This window comes from Urocampus carinirostris, chromosome 12 (assembly GCF_059441175.1).
Source record: "Urocampus carinirostris isolate Australia breed hairy pipefish chromosome 12, RoL_Ucar_1.0, whole genome shotgun sequence".
Classification (NCBI taxonomy): Eukaryota; Metazoa; Chordata; class Actinopteri; order Syngnathiformes; family Syngnathidae; genus Urocampus; species Urocampus carinirostris.
The window spans coordinates 14,623,716-14,640,902 of NC_142360.1; the positions used below are offsets into that span (position 1 = coordinate 14,623,716).

General features: G+C 39.6%; 1 protein-coding gene across 1 annotated transcript in view; it reads left to right on the plus strand.

Annotated features, from left to right (window-relative positions):
* Positions 1-16,283, plus strand: part of LOC148355029 (BMP/retinoic acid-inducible neural-specific protein 3-like) — a 101,933-nt gene extending 85,650 nt beyond the window's left edge. The window contains exons 7-8 of the mRNA XM_088350035.1: positions 6,095-6,317; positions 13,393-16,283. Coding sequence (XP_088206161.1) covers positions 6,095-6,317; positions 13,393-14,500 — 1,331 coding nt within the window. The 3' untranslated portion in view covers positions 14,501-16,283. The remainder of the gene's footprint in view (positions 1-6,094; positions 6,318-13,392) is intronic.
* The last annotated feature ends 904 nt before the right edge of the window (positions 16,284-17,187 follow it).

Here is a 17,187-nt window from a genome sequence, read left to right on the forward strand (position 1 = left end):
CATGCTGAAGATAATTTACATTATTTTTAGAAACAATATAAAGTGTATTGTTAAAACAGCTTTTGGTTTCTTCACCTTTTCACAGCAACCTTTTTCCAGTTAGCTTTTCTAGTCAGCATGTTTCATCTTGCAGTGCCTCTTGATATTATAGTCTTTGAATCAGTCTCTTGGCAATTTAGGCAGACGCAGTTGTTGTTGTTGTTGTTGTTGAGTCACTCAAGGCGCCTAAGGTAATCATTAGTAGCGCTAGACTCGCTCGTGGGAGGCTCCGTAGTTCTCCAAAGTAGAGTGGGCCGCGACTGTCCTGTGCCGCCAGGCCTGACGGGGTGTGACCCAAGCAAACCAAGCATATGAAGCCTCTGAAGTCCTTAGTACGTTCGGACAGGCCGGTGCATGATTTATGGAAGCCCCGTGGGCAGGTAGTACAGGTGATTGGGGTGTGGTCGCAGCGAATGGTTCGAAAGCACCACTGGCATTTGGACTGGGGGCCAGGGTTGCGCTCGAAGTCGCCCGCCCTAAGAAGCACAGAGAGAGGAGAGTAGAAAAGAGAAAGAGAGGGACAGATAGAAAGAGAGAAAGACAGACAGAGTAAAACACAAAAAGGGGGAAAAGAGTGAGAGAGGTGGGGAGAGAGTAGGAGAGAGAGGGATAGAGAAAATGAGAGACAAGAGTGTAAAGGGGGATGAGAGAAAAGGAGAGACAAAGAAGGAGAGAGGACCAAGAAAGATAGAGAGAGCGAGTCTGAGTGGATTGAGTTGGATTCGTAAGGCTCCCCCGGGAGAGAGCCCTTCGCAGGACACCACGGGAAGGTTCCTAGTCTTTGTCCTGCAGACGCAGTTGTTTCGGACTCTGTTAAAAAAAGTACTCCAATTTCTACTTGTCCTCGAAGTGGCAGCTATCACAGTCAAATGTCTTTTTTTATTTACAGTCGCCATGTCGGAAATAGAGTTAGGTAAAATTCTCACAGAAACCCAAAGGTAAGGTGGCAAAAAAGCTACTGCCATCTCATCTGGTGATATATGTTTTTATTTTTTGGCACAATTGTATTTTATACTGTTTTCAACATTACTGCCGGGCCACATATTATTACCTTTGTGACAGAGGCCGGGGGCCAGTAAAAATGTGATCACAGGCTGTATCCGACCCAGGGGTGGTACTCTGGACCTGCCTCGTAATGCAACCAAAAAGCAAGTGCTACAAAGTAAATGAAATATTATAAACCTAAGCGACTCAAGGTGACTAATTGGCATTGCTTTTCTTCTCACTATATTCCCCTGCCTCTCCCAGGGTTTTGGGTTTTTTGGGGGTACCTATAGCAGCAAGATGGCACACAATCATGTCAGCTCCCACTAGTTAAGCCTCAAATTATGCAAAATAAATACAAATTACTCTGCCTACGAATTATTATATAAATACAATAATATTTGTATTTTCGGTCATCATTAAAATCAACCTTTTTTTTTTTTTTACAATTTGGAGACGTTTAGTTATACAAATTACAATTTTTTTGTTTTGTTGGGTTTTTTTTTGTTTCTGTCCAGCACAGACTTTTTCATCACTAAAAAAATACATACAGTATACTACTATAACATCACTAAAGTTTATTATATTATTTTAGTCAGATTGTGCATATGCGTTTGTGCATCGATATTCGAAACAGTTATTTTGTGGGTAGAACACTGTTTATACGAGTTACCACTTTGTGAGTTTAGTCTGCACAAGAGACAAAGATGGACTGAGAAGAAACGTCCATTTCCTTCCAATCTCAGTGCAGACCTGGCTCATGCTTCGCAGTTGTTAGTGGCACAAGCACAAAGCCAATTCAAATGCGAGGAAACAACATGGCACAGCGCAGTCGTTCCCAGGCTGGCTTGAAATCCCTTCAAGCACGGCGCTTAGTGCGCTGAGGCAAGCCCTCGTCAGGCCTCTGTTGGATGAAAGTACAAGGGACGTGTTTAATGGCGCCATCTCTATTCCTTTTGTCATTCCCTTTAGTGTCAAAATGTCTCACCATATTTCTAGCTTTTCGGCTTTATTAAACACTGACAAGATGTATGATGTTGCATTTGTCCGTAGCTGAGCAATACACTAGAGTGAATGGGAGCCATTTTTTACCTTCCAAAGCCTGTTGGCAGTTATTTTTTTTATTCTCTTGATTACTTTTCAACAACTTGAAACACTGTGATTGTCATTTTAAGTTCGAGGGGCTCAAGCTATCTTCCCACGAGCCGAAATTGGCCCTTAAGTCACGGGTTGTAGACCCTTGCCTCTGAACAAGGACTAAAAGGCTCAGTGACAGTTTTTTCCTAAGGGGCCATCACCACCACTGTTTGAGAAACAAGCACACAAGGTGCTGAAGAAATATGTCTCATATTTATTCGTATAGCCCTTATTCTCAAGAATTCTCAAATGGTTGCACTTACCACAGACTATTTACAGAGTGCAGACTATTATTACACCATTCCCTGTTTCCCGTTTTAGTGATTTGTTGGTTTTGTTGTCACTCAATAATCTTACATAGCTGGTGAGTGTGTGGGCAAACCAAGTACTTGCCTGTTTCACCCACTTCCAGTCTCGCTGATTAAAGATATTTTCGGAGTCCGCTGTCATTAGACCTTCACCTGAACAACCCAACCTTGATCCAGAAAGCCTGTGTAATTACAGACTTGTGTCAAACCTACAGTTTCTTCATGAAGTACTTAAAAACGTTTTATGTCTGAGAATAATTTTGGGGTGGAATTTATGCAGACAGGATTCAGGGCTATTCACTCTACTGAGAAAGCCTTGGTTATGGTAACCAACAATCTTCTCCTAGCAATGGACTCTGGCACTTCATCACTGCTGCTGCTGCTGGACCTCAGTGCTGCCTTTGACACTGAGTGCCAAAACATCTTACTAGATCGGCTGAAAAAATGGATTGGTCTCTGAGGAATTTATACTGATACTCAGAAATGCCGAAATGACCTGATGATCCCCTTAGTGATACCTGTGGCCATCCACAGGGCTCAATACTTGGTCCCCTTCTTTTCAGCAATTATTTGCTTCCGTGATATTAGGTGATATTATTGCAAGTATAATATTAGTTTCCATTGCTATCCAGATCACACTCAACTTTATCTTTCAATTGAGGATTTTGCCCCACCAAATTGTGGAAATTTGGAGACCCACCTCACTCAGATAAAAGGATAGATGTCACTTAAGTTGTTCTCAAAAACTGCTCTGGACATTGACAAATGTAATATTATCCAGTGTGACACAGTGAAAAAGCTAGGTGTCACATTTTAATTTACCGTAATCTGTCCCAATCCTGTCCTTCCAGTTAAATCCTATTTACCACTTATTTTGCCTTCAAATGTTACTGCAGTATTTTTCATTGCATTGTTGTTATGATGACCTTAAAGTTTAGGCGAGTCTTTAAGGACTACGTTGTAAATAACTTTGCCTTTTTTTCCTGAGATTATTTGTGTCTTATTTTTCTCTTTGAAGTCTTTATTTTGAGTTTATCTGGAGTTCCATGTCTAATCTCGTTGTAATCAATGTTCACTACAATGTTCGCAAATTACAATACAGACAATCCTAATTCTAATCAATTTGAATTTTGTTTGGTGTGACCTGATGCACAGTAACTCATAAACATGCTGATAACAAGCTGGTGAATTGAATCACATTATAATTAAAATGTAAGTTCTCTAGACTATGCACACCCAAAGTATATGTAAAAGTGATGCATTTGGAAGATTTTGTTCTTATGCTGAATGATAAATAAATCATTTCATGTATTTTTTTTTAATCTGCTTGCTTAGAATGAAGAACGTGGTTGTGTTTTTAACCATTTGACACCTGCAAAGGAGATTTCCTGCTAGAGTTATTTGTTATTTTGTCTTTTATAATATATTAAAATAGTTATTATTGCACACTTCCGTTCATTATTTTGGCTCACTCTTGTTTGTCTCGTCATTCACTCCTGGCATGTTGTTCTTTGATACCCACATCCTTTAAAGCTGATCTACTTTTTGTAACCTATGAAATTTAATAAAAAAAAGGAATTGGGGTAGGACCTCGAGAACAGGTTGCAATTTGTACATGTTGAGGCTTTTTGTACAGTCCTCTCTTTTTCGAAAGCTCAACATTCTATTATGTCTTTTCTCCTTATTTGGAGAGTCTGCAGAACTATAAATTTATAACGAAAGAAGATCATGTCACTTTCTATTCTGCTCGACGGGAGTTTAGTTTCAACAACTAAATTAGATTGAGGCGATTGTTTGACTTTGAAGGCATAATTGCATGTGTCAATCTTATGTCAATGTAGACTGCAAAATATAAAATCCTACTCCACTGGAAGAACAATTTCCTCATTCTCATTATAGCAAATCCTTCCCAGAAAATAAAAATAAATACATCCTATATGGGAAGAATAAAAGTAAACTGTAAAAAGCATGCATTCAGTTTAACTCTTGGGGTTAGAAACAACTAACTGTATCTACAATTTTCTTCATTTTAAGCGAACCTAAACCAAGTGCATAAACATATATGTCTTTTTTTTGTTTCGTAGCATTTTTTTATGCTTTTTCTTAGATGACCTTTGAGGTAGGTCTCCAAATTTCCAAAATTAGGTTGAATGGTGACATTAAAACTGAAAATACAGTTGATCCATGTATACACAACATGCATGGATAATTCCCTCTTTGGTAGATAATGTTGCTCTTTTTTTCTAAACACTTTTGGTTATTTCAGGAGTTTTAAACATATTTTTTGCACGATAAGATCATTCATGTATAAAATAAGCAAACATGTATTTTCCTTATATGGCTCAAAAATGTTTATTAAAATGGGCACAATTATCTACTGCATAAGATTTTTTAGGGATTTAATTGAAAAGGAAAAGTACATTTGAAAATGAGTAAATTATCATTTATTTTTGTCAAGACCATAACAGAGACAGGACCCACTTGCGTTGCGTTTCTCACAAGTTTTTATTGGAAGAGAGAGAAAGGGCTTCGCCCACGAACCGGTGTTCGCTGCACGTGGGAAGCAAGTCGCTCCGGTACTCGGATTGTTCTGTGGCGAGCGATGGCAGTGTCAGGGAGGGGAAAAGCGGGTCGGTAGCCGGGACAGGAGAGCAAAAATGTGGTCGGGGTCGGAAGCGAGTCAGAAGCCAGAAAAGGAGAAAAGAGGTAGTAGGGGACAAAAATAGGTCGGAAGCCGAGACGGGGATAGCAGACGTGGTCAGGATCAAAAACGGGTAAAGCCGGGGACAGCCGTCTCTGCTTCAGCGCCATAAGCAGCGAAAAACAGGACAGGTGGGAGTCAGAGTTTTCACTGAGGTTCGCAGACGGACTGACAAAAGGGGACAGACAGGACTGGGTTCAAATACTGATCGGGAGCCAATTAGAACCCGCGGCAGTTTGCGCCAAAAGAGCGGGCACAGCTGAGTCACATCAGTAATCATGACAATTTTATGTTGTTTTAAAATAAGGTGTCAAAAGACAGCCCCTCATTTTTGGTGCATGTAGGTCACTTTGAGGACACAGAGCAGAAAATTTGAAAAAATATCCAAATTTGCCCAAAATGAATTGAGCGTTAGGACTTGGTGGGTTCTGCAGTGACATATAATGTAAATAATATCCACTTATGAAGACATTTTATAAGATTTTGAATACATTTAGTTGCAATCATCTGACTTTCAGATCAATCAGGTGTTAATACTGACGAAAGAAATAAATCCGATTATGCGAAATCCCACTTTCATTTGATAGATGCTGTGATAGACTGTACATTTCCGTTGTGCTTGATGTCAAATGGAGTTTCCCTCCACAAAAAAAGCTCTGGAACCTCTTTTGGCTATTCATAAATAGAAAGAAAGTGAGGAAACTACCCCGAGCCCTTATTCAGCTCTGCCGTTTTTCATTATCACATACATCAAACAATTTCACTTGCAGTTAGCCCGGGAGCTGCCCGTGTGGACTCCATGAAGGGATTCTCTCATTTAGTCTAATTTAATTAGCCAAATATATTTAGAGTAAAGCGGCAAAGACGTGTGTGTGTGCGTTGGAGGGATATAAAAAACCATCACATCTGTGTGCCTGTTTTCCAGATGAATTGCAGAACTTTGTTCGAAGGCTTCCTACATCGTATGCCTTGAACGCGTCTGCTATCGAGTATTTGTGGCAATTGGAGCCGTCTCTGCATCAGCGCCATAAGCAGCTGGAGCTCAGCAGCCGCCAACTTCTGGCCAAGTGTCGCCGCCTGGTCAACAAGATCTTCGCCCTCAGCAGGCGCTGCCAAGACAAGCCCAAAATCATCTTACTGAGGGAAAGGTGAGAAGATCTGCTGCTTTTATTTTGCTGACCTGGCTTTAGAGGTAAGATCGGGCCTAAAATCTCCATCCTGACCCGTGCCCGAGGGTATAAAGGCCCATCCCAGCCTGAGACGGACCAATTAACTTGATTTGAGTGTCAGGGTCCAAAGTAAACCTGAAATTTCATATTTTATTTGTCAGGACTTGTGTGCCACGAATTGACGGAATCATGAAAAATGAAGACTTGTTTAGTTTGAAACTCACAAAATGACCAACATGGCATTGCATAAAACTGTATTTCAATAAACTGTCGCAAATGGATGTAATCACTGCCGGAGACAAGCAATGGCACTCATTCTTAAAGCGATACCTACATTTCGTGGCAGTTAACAATACTTACATTCACTAAAACCACATGGGGAATAATTTTCAAGAAAAAAGGCAGTAAGAGAGAAACCCGGCCCAAACCAGAACATAGTGCTTGACATTTTAGGCCCGGTCCGGATGTTGGGTAAGGCTCAGGCCGGGCTTGGGCCTAAGGTCTTACCGCTACCTTACTTCAGTTTTGAGCATATTACTGAAAAAAAAAACGTAATTAGCTACAGTTATTAATTACTTTATTTAACAAGTAATTGTGTAACCCCCAAATTACTGACACCCAAAATTAGCGTGTTACTCTGGAAGTAACTAGTTACATCTTATCATATACACTCACATTTCAGCCGACATGTCCCCTGCCCACTGCCCGAAGATAGTTGGAAAGGCTCTGGCTCTGCTTTTAAAAAATGGTAAATGGTACATGGTCTGCATTTATATAACTCCCTTCAAGTCTCTTAAGAACTCCCAAAGCGCTTTACAATGTGCTTTACACTCACCCATTCACACACACACACACTCACACACCAATAGGGAGTCAGCCATGCACGGCAACCTATTTGCCTTCCGCATTAGCGGCAAAAGTTGTGGAGTCACGCAACATGTTGTAACAACAGTTGAAAAACAAAATATTATCATTAATGCGTTACAGTACTTGTTACCGAGAAAAGTAACTGTGTTCCAGGAACCCAATTACTTTGTAACGTGTTATTCCCAATAGTGCCTTGTGACTCCTCCAGCCTCGTTGCTGCATTTCCTTTTATGTGGCTTAGAAACTGTCCAGCTCATTTATTTTCCTCCCGACTCTGCGTTGGGTCTTTGATGTTAAACTCATGATTTGCCCACACTTTCAGATCAGCTGCTTTCATTGCAAAAAAAACAAAAAGTTTTCCTTATTGGCAGAAAACTTTGCCCATTTTAGACATATAAGTGTCTTATTTCAAAGGGACGGTGTGTAACATTTGATCACTAGATGTTGCTGAATTTTGTAGTGCAACCGCAAGTGGGTGTCAAGAGACCGGACCAGAACGGAGGCAGGGGGCAGGAAGGGAGAACTCATTTGTGTTAGCTATCAGATACTTTTATTAAGGGAATAAAAGTCGTCCAACACTCAGGGACAAAACAAAACAAAAACAGGCAAACAGGAACTAAGACTAGGGATACTCACAAAACAGGCTTTTACTCAAAACGTGCAAACACAGGTTTCCTCCGAATCAAACAAAACAGGACAGAGCAAAACAGAACAGAAAATGCAGAACAGAAAACGCAATGAACCAGCCATAGGAAAAACCCACAAACCGCCCTTAAAAAGCACAAACGCAGATTAGATGATCTTCTACAGCCGGTGCCCAGGGGGCGGGGCCAGCCGGTCGCCACGGCGACCATGCTGGACATGACAGTGGATGCCAAAAAGCACAGGGAATGATACAAGCTAAGGAGATTCAAGTTTATTTTTTCTTATATATAATCCAGTTTTGGGAGTTTTTAGGTACCTGTAGCAGCAAGATAGTAGAGAATTTGGTTAATTACTTCAGTTGACATTCATGATATGTCAAATAAATATACAATACATTTCTTGACCTACAAATGTTTTTTTTGCTTATTATTCAAATCAATATTGTTTTATTTTAAAGGTATTGCTCTGAATATTATTCTTAAAGGGATGATGTGTTTTATTTAGCACCTCCAAATGGTAAAAACTTCAGTCATAAAATACAAATATTGATTTAAATAATAAAAATACATGCAATAACATACAAAAATGCATGTTTTTAAATATTTGCGGATGAATAATTCTGTTCTTTATTTTCCATAACATAAGTCTCGACTAGACAGAGATTACATACCGGTAATTGTCTGACAACTTGCTGCTACGGGTATCACACAAGAAAAAGGAAAAAAAAATTACAAGAAAAAAAGGTGTGATTTGGTCACTTCGTGTCGCCGTAGTTTTGTATCTTTTCATCTTTGTAACATCTTTGTAATATTACATACTGTTCCTTTAACATAATAAGGATTATCTACAAAGTGCTTGGTAAGATAATTTGGCTTATTTTATTGCAAAAAAACAACACAACATCTCAGTGTAAGAGAAATTAAGAGGACTAATTACATTAAATAAGATAATTTGAATTTACCTAATCCAACAATAGTTATTATTTGTATTTGTATCAGCTACTAAATTTAAATGGATTAGACTTTTTCAAACAAATATCAAAATAAATAACGTGCAGAACATCAAGAGAGCCTCAGATATTCCATACAGCCACGGGGCCATATTATTCAAAGAAAATAAAAGCAGTATCTCCCTGGCAGCATGAGCTGACGATCAGATGTGCTTCGGGGGAGTGTGGTTTTCTCGTAAAAATGAAAGAAGTGTCTCTAGTGCTTTTTACTCCATAACCAACAAACGCGCTACACGTGAATCCCTCGAGAGAGGGAACTTGCACCATTGCAGAAAGACCAACAATGCGGCATACTAAATTTAAAATGCATACCGGTATATGTTTAAATATCTTGGAGCTGAAGAAATCATGGCCAGGATAGCTCAAACCTCATCCGCTCTTTCCAGACTTAAACCTATCTATCACAAGAACATAGCAGTGATATCAAAGATCAGACTCATGCGAGTGCTGGTTATTTCCATCTTCCTCTACTCTTGTGAGACATGGAATCTCATGGAATAAATGGAAACGAAAATACAGGCCTTGGAGATGCGATGCAACAGGAAGCATCAGCGACTTAGCCCATGCAACAAACGAAACAGTGCGCAACACTATCAGAGGGCAGATTGGACCCTACAAAGAACTGTAGTCAACTGTGCACAGACGACAACAACTTCAGCGGTATGTCAAGTCACAAAATCATCAGGACTGGCGAAGATAATTTTGCAGGGGACATTCCAAGGGGGGCCGCACGGCTGCGCAGTGGTTAGCGCGTGTGCCGCACAGTTCTAAGGTCTTGGGAACCTACTGTGTGGGTTCAAGTCCAGCTATCAGACTTCCTGTGCGGGGTTTGTATGTTCTCCCCATGCTTGCGTGGGTTTCCTCCGGGCACTCCGGTGTCCTCCCACATTCCAAAGACATGCATTTCAGGTGGATTGGCCGGTCCAAATTGTCCCTAGGTGTGAATGAGCAAGCGAGTTGTCTGTCCCTGTGTGCCCTGCGATTGGCTGGCAACCAGTTTAGGGTGTCCCCTGCCCACTGCCCGATGATTGCTGGAGTGGGCTCCAGCACTCCCGCGACCCTACTGAGGATAAGCGGTGCAGCTAATGAGATGAGACATTCCAAGGGTGGAGGAAGTGAGACTGAAAACTTACTGGGTCGACAACATTAAGGAATGGAGTGGTGCCAATTTTGCCACAACCCTGGACCAGGCAAGGGACCCTCAACAGTGGAGAAGGCTGTCCAGAGTTGCGTCTTCTTTTGTGCTCCGACAACTCTGCGGTTAAGAGATCCATTAATGTGAACAGTGAAGCGCTATATGATATGAGGAAAACATATATATATAAGTTGACAGGTATGATTTTTTTAATTGTTTTGCCTCCATCAAAATGCTAAAATCTCTCTTAAGCTCAATACATAGAAAGCAGCACAACGACATCAACGTTCCTTTTGCTAGTCGTTCAGAGCACGTATGGCTTCATGACACGTTATCACCCTTCCTCTCGCCCGTTGTGCAGAGACGTGAGATGTGCATACAAAACAGATAAACAAACTTCCCCACAAAACACGAAACCTCAAAACTCTCAACGACCTCATCATTTTAATTGCAATTTTTCAACTTGGGTTCTATGCTAACAAATTTAGCACACCACATGTTTTTTTGTGGTAGGGAGAAGTTTGGAATGTGACCTGTTGCATTCACTTGTTTAATTGTTTTTGTTGACCCTGGTGTTAATGCTGATTGCCACATTCACAGGTGGCAACGTTTTTTTTCAAGCCATTCCAGTCACAATCACATTTTGAACGAAGTTGCATACCTGATTTTGGGCTGGTCCAGTGTAGGGCTGTGCATTGATAAGGTTTCAGCAATTCTGATTCCTTATCGATCCCTACTTATCGATCCAATTCCTTATCAAATCTCTTATCCATTCTCACTGCAGAAAAACAGTACTATATGACTGCAGATATAGTACAAAAGGTTTTATTAATATAAAAATAATTTAAAGATGGGTTGGACTGTTGGACAAGTGGCCTCTGCTGTACCTGCAGCTGCACACTGGCTACCTGAAGTCTGATTCTGACTGCCACTCAGGTCATCTAAAATACATTGATAAAAAAATGCATTCATAAGTGAGAGTTGGATACACACAGTGGAGCTAAATTAACCTAATGTCACGAATTGTCAAAAACTTAGCTGACGTAGCTAGCTAGCCGTTAGCAGGCTAGCTAGGTTGTTTTCCTGCTGTGGCTACACTGTCCTCCTGCCTTCAAAGCGGCTCAAACACGATGCATTATATTGAGTTAAGGCCAGAAATATTAAATGAAATACACTGTCTATTTAATTGCTGAAGTTTTATAATGTTTTATGAATATTATTAATACATTTTTTATGCAATGTATTCATGTGGCGAGCATCTGCAAATGCAGTGTGTCACGCAATTCACTTGCCTCATGGCATAGGGCAAAAGTGAGACAAATAATACTAATTTGGTGCACAAGTCAGCCCCAAACTTTATAACTTGTGATAGTACTAGCAAGCTAACAGCAATCCATTAGTTTGTTGTCATGATATGGACTATTTTTCATAATGGAAGATTACCTATCGATGCTTTTATTTAAAAAGATAAGTATGTAATGCATTACTGGACTGAGTGACTGCAGATGCTGAAGAATACAATTCCATTGCCTCATAGCACAATACGATAGTTAGACCAAATATTCTGATATGTCGCCCACCTATCTATTAAAACCTTTATCCAAAAGACACAACACATAGACCTCAATCATAAGTTAAGGTAAGATAATCAAACATTTTTTCTATGCTACAGTTTATATACTGCTTTCTAGCTCTGCCAATCAAACGACAAATAAGATGTGAGTTCATTTATTTGTAAATCTGACTGTGCCTCACCAGACACGGTTCTCACAGCATGTCACTGGGCTGGTCACCAGTGAATTTATTCTCAATGAATTCCATTGGAATCCTGATGGAAATACAAGCCCTGGTTCCTGCGAAAACAGATTCGCACATGGACAGGAATGTGTGATGAATTGGTGACCAGGAGAAATGTGCAAACTACTTGCCATGCAGTATTTGCATCCCCTGCCTTCCGGATACAGCATCTTTCACAAATTGTACATTTTATTTTTGTATTTTCTTTCTCTGCCCTCAAATATTGGTTGGGAAACATTCCCATAGCCCACATTGTGACCTTTGTTCCAGTAAATAAAACATAAAAAATGCGACCTGCACTGGCTAAACAGTCCGCATGACAATAAGGTTGTATTGTCTAGGTATTTTTCGTTGGTTGACTGCCCCTGCTACATAAACAGTATAAAACAATATATATATGGAGCATTGTGAAAATACTCACAAGTACATCCCCAAATAGATATTTCACATCTAAATGTTTATTGAGACTTAATATGGAGAGCTTTCTCGCGCCAGCTGGATTGTCTTCCTGTTTGGACAAATTGCTGGCGTTTAACTTAGAAAAATGAGCAATTTGCATTTTTTCTTGCACTTATTATGATAAGCATACAAAATCATACTAGTTTTTTTTTAAGTTTTAGTGTTTCATAATCCGTTGCACTTAAAGGGCGCCGAAAGCTGGCATAATTCACTTCCAACCTTAGAACTATCATTGTCTTTTCTGTGTGTATGAAAATTGGTACAATTTATGTTTTAGTACATGTACATTTTTAGTCCTGCTCTATTTATATTAAAAAGTTATATACAACTCGGAAAGTACTTAATAATAATAATAATAATAATAATATTGAAAACAATAATTTTTAAAATAGCAATGATAACAATATACACGTCACAATCATATTTAAAGTAACAATAATTACAATAAGCATTAAAGAGGCTACAACTAATGTAATGAAAATGAAATTAAAACAATGATGATAAAGTCATTATATAAATGGTTATAATAAAATAAAAAGAACAAGAATAATAAGAATAAAACTAACGTATGTATGGAAACAATAACAACACGTTAATTACTAACATACTACAACCACATTAGGGAGAATACAATAAAATCATAATGCTGATAAGATCAATAATGTTGAATAAATATTTCATAAAATACATGACTAATAATAAAAATACCACAACAAATTGGAAAGCTAACAAAAAAATAAAAATACAAAAATAATAACAATATTATATGAACTCAGATTTGAATAAATCAGAATAATTTTGAGGCTGATACAAATAATCAATTGTTTTTTTTTTGTAGTTGATTGCAAATATATTGAATGGAAAAATAAAATGTATAATCATGTTTTTAGATTTTAGAAAAAAAAAAAAAAATTAAAAAACTAGGTCCGCTCAATTAAAATAGTTACTTCAAATCTAAACTGTGCCAAAACTAATATCATTGGTAATAGAAGTAGCAGTCATTATTAATAATATATTGATGATAAAAATAACAATAATGATACTGTAATTGTTGAGTAAGCAGCAGTAGTAATGTCATTTTGTTATATGATCCTGTGCAATGATTTTGTCCGTTCCTGACATCATATGTCTGTGTACGACAGGCCTGTGACCTACTGGTTGAACTACATCCTCTCCATCATGTACTGCAGCGAAAACAATCAGATGGGATCCTACCTGGAAGAAACTCGCAGTTGTTGGTGCCCTTTTGAGCACCCCCGCTGCCAAAGCGCCATCCCCTGCACAGTGGGGGACGGCACCTCCTGTGCGTCCTGCTCGTATGAAAACCGTTCCCGCTGCGCCACCTGCAACCCGGGCTACATGCTCAGCCAGGGTATGTGTCGCAACGAAGTACCTGACTCCATCGACCACTACATCGGTTTCGAGACGGATCTGCAGGACTCGGAACTGCGTTACCTCCTGCAGAAAAGAGACGACCGCATCGGCGTCCACGGGATCTTCGTTAGCAACGACGTCAGATTGAACAACTGGTTTGATCCGTCGTGGAGGAAGAGGATGCTGGTGACTCTGAAAAGTAACAAGTACAAGTCCAACCACGTTCACATGCTTTTGGGGATTTCTCTCCAAATTTGCCTTACCAAGAACATCACGGTGGACCCCGTTTTGTCCGTCTACATCAACCCATTCGGAGGAAGCCACTCAGAGAGTTGGATCGTTCCCACTGAACAAAACAACTATGCGGACTGGGAAAGGACTAAACTAGAGCTCCCTCTTGACTGCTACAACTGGACTTTAACTTTTGGCAACAAGTGGAAAAGCTTTTTCGAGACGGTTCACTTTTACCTCCGGAGTCGGATTAGGGGTAACCCGAATGGGACGGTATATTATGAACCGCTGGAGTACTTAGAACCTGGGAAAAACCTCGGCTACATGAAAATAAACAGCATTCAGGTTTATGGCTACAGTATGCACTTCGACCCGGACGCAATCCAGGACTTAATTTTGCAGCTGGACTACCCGTACACTCAGGGATCGCAAGACTCGGCCCTGTTGCAGCTGTTGGAGATCCGCGATAGGGTTAACAGGCTTTCCCCTCCCGGGGTGCAACCTTTGGATCTCTTCTCGTGTTTGTTACGCCACCGACTCAAACTGTCCACGACAGACGTGGCCAGGATCCAGGCTGCGCTGCAGACGTTCAGCGCTAAGCAGCCGCACTCCATGGAATACGAGACCACCAAGTTATGTAGCTAAGAATTGAAAACTGTTCTCGCGTTTCAACCTGTCAAAGGTTACGAGTGTTTGCGAGGCTGCAAATGGAATATTGAAGGACGTTTTCTTCGTCATCATGATTCTCAAGAGTGCACTTGGAGCTATCACAATTGAATGCATCACTAGCTTTTTCCTTTTTTTCCTCTTTGAATGAGGAGTGTAGGTTGGGTCTTTACATAAGTAGGGCATTTTTTTCAGTGTTTACATAATAGTGATTGGGAAAAAGACATTGACATTGCTCGATATTGAGATATGACACGTCCCCTCCATTCATGCAAAAACTATCCACTTCTTTTAGCGCAAGTACGTTAAAAACACAAGACCACACATTTTAAAAACTAAAAAAAAAAAAAAGAAAACTGCTGAAAATCCGTTGTCCTATGTTACAATAGGTACTCAGTATGAAACCTTAATAGAGCAACATTGGAGTAAAGTTGGTTTAAGTTTTTCAACTAAGCATTTGAATGGTAGTGCTGGTGATATTGATAAAATCAAATCTATGTCCACTTCCATTATTTTGTTCAGAATATCATGTGGGTATGCACACAGTCTAGTCATTTTTATTGGTGTATTATTTCAGCTATGTAAATGACGGTATATTAGAGCCATACATTTAGGGCCATAACCCCGAAAACCCACATAACACGCACTGCGTAGGGCATCAAATGCCCAGGAGGGCACCAAAAGGAATCAGGGTCGTGGGGAAAAAAGTTTAAATTGTCAAAAATGTTAATAATACGTCTAAAGAATACAAAAGCAGCATAAACCAAATTTCCAGAGAAAAGGGGTGAATCTGCTTTGTGCCCTGGACTATCTCCAGTCTCATGGTGCCCCCCTCCCCTCCCAGTGGTATGTTCGTTTATGCCTCATTCGCAATTTGGTGAACACCCGGCAACAAGAATCTGGAGCAGAGAAAACAAAATAAGTGTGACTTGCCCGTAGTCAATGTCGAAATAAAAAAGCTCATTGTTCTACCGTATTTCCACACCCATTTGGCGCACTGTTTTAAAGGGCGCACTCTCCTTGGTCTGAATTAATTTTGGGCGGCTCACTTGGCACACTGGCCTATTGGATGCGACTGCTGCGGCACACTGGCCTATTAGATGAGAGTCTCACGAGTGTATTAAATATATTTAAAAAAGAAAAAAGCACCGGGAACGAAACTGAGTTTGGTTGTGGTTTTATCAAGTATTTATCGTAACGTAAATCACCAGAATACAACTAAAATTGTAGAAAAAAAAAGAAAATGCAATCCTATGAAATATCTTCTACCAATATTATAAAATAAACGTTCTAATAAGTAAAAAAAAAATCCAACATCTGTCTAAAAACACATTTTACAAGAAAAATAAGTTAATTATCATTAACTCTCCTGACTCCCCCGAATAATAACAGATATTTGTCTGTGGCTCTAGTATGCTGTCATGCATTAAACACAAAAGTCACTTATTATTTTACACCAGCATATTTGACAACTTTGTTTTTGAACTTTTCCATCTATATTTCGAAACAGATATTTATTGCTGAAGTATAATGACCTTTTATTTGAACTTGAAAATGGATTGGCAGCTCCCTATTATCAGAATTTCCTGTGATAAAAAACAAATTCAAAACTGGGGAATCATTTAACACTGATTTGTAAAAAAAACAAAAGATATGAAATAACATGCATTACACTAGAGTTGTCTTTTAAAGTTCACCGTGATCACAGTATGTTCATGACGTGTTTATTTTTCTATTGTGGTTTGTGTAGAACAATGATACGTATAAAATTGTATTATAAATTTGTTAATACACTAAATAAAACACTTTTTACGTGTGATCTGTATTCTGCAGATAACATGGCTTCCTGTGGGGATACTAATAGTTTTTTCTGAATATTAATTTAAGCAAATTGTGTCTGACATATTTGGAGTTTATAGAACATCTGTTCCTTCATTAAGTGACAGGGGAGCGTGCAGTCATGATTAAGCTCAGGAATTTGCATTTCCTGATGCCTATCAGCTTAACGGAAACATCACTGGGAATACCAAAAGATGTCCAATATTCATATAATTATTCTAAAAGGTTATTTGAAATGGCGTACAAAAAAGCATGTCATGAAACACGAATCGATTTATTTTGACTTGTAAGGGTCTCGGGTACTTGTGGGACCGAGTGCGGAATGCTCATGTCATCGTGTTACTCCAGCATTAGGATTAAATATGTGTTATGAAATTTTAGTGGAGTAGACACTTAAAATAAAGAGAAAAAAGCATCAGTGAATTTTGAACTTGCAAGGAAAACAGGAGAGGACTGTAAAAACCACCAAAATACAGTAAATGATAATGGATGCAAAATTCCAAACTGTTCTATTGGTGTCAGGACCAGAACGGAGACAGGACCCACTTGCGTTGTGTTTCTCACAAGTTTTTATTGGAAGGAAGAGAAAGGGCTTCGCCCACGATCCGGTGTTCGCTGGATGCGGGAAGTCACTCTGGTACTCGGATTGTGCTCCGAACGCGGAAGTGGACGGAAAAAGCGGGTCGGTAGCCGGGACAGGAGAGCAAAACCGTGCTTGAGGTTGGAAGCGAGTCGTACGCAAGAAAAAGAGAGAAGACGTAGTCGGGGACAAAAAGAGGTCGGAAGCGGGGACAGGAGAGCAGACGTGGTCAGGACCAAAAACGGGA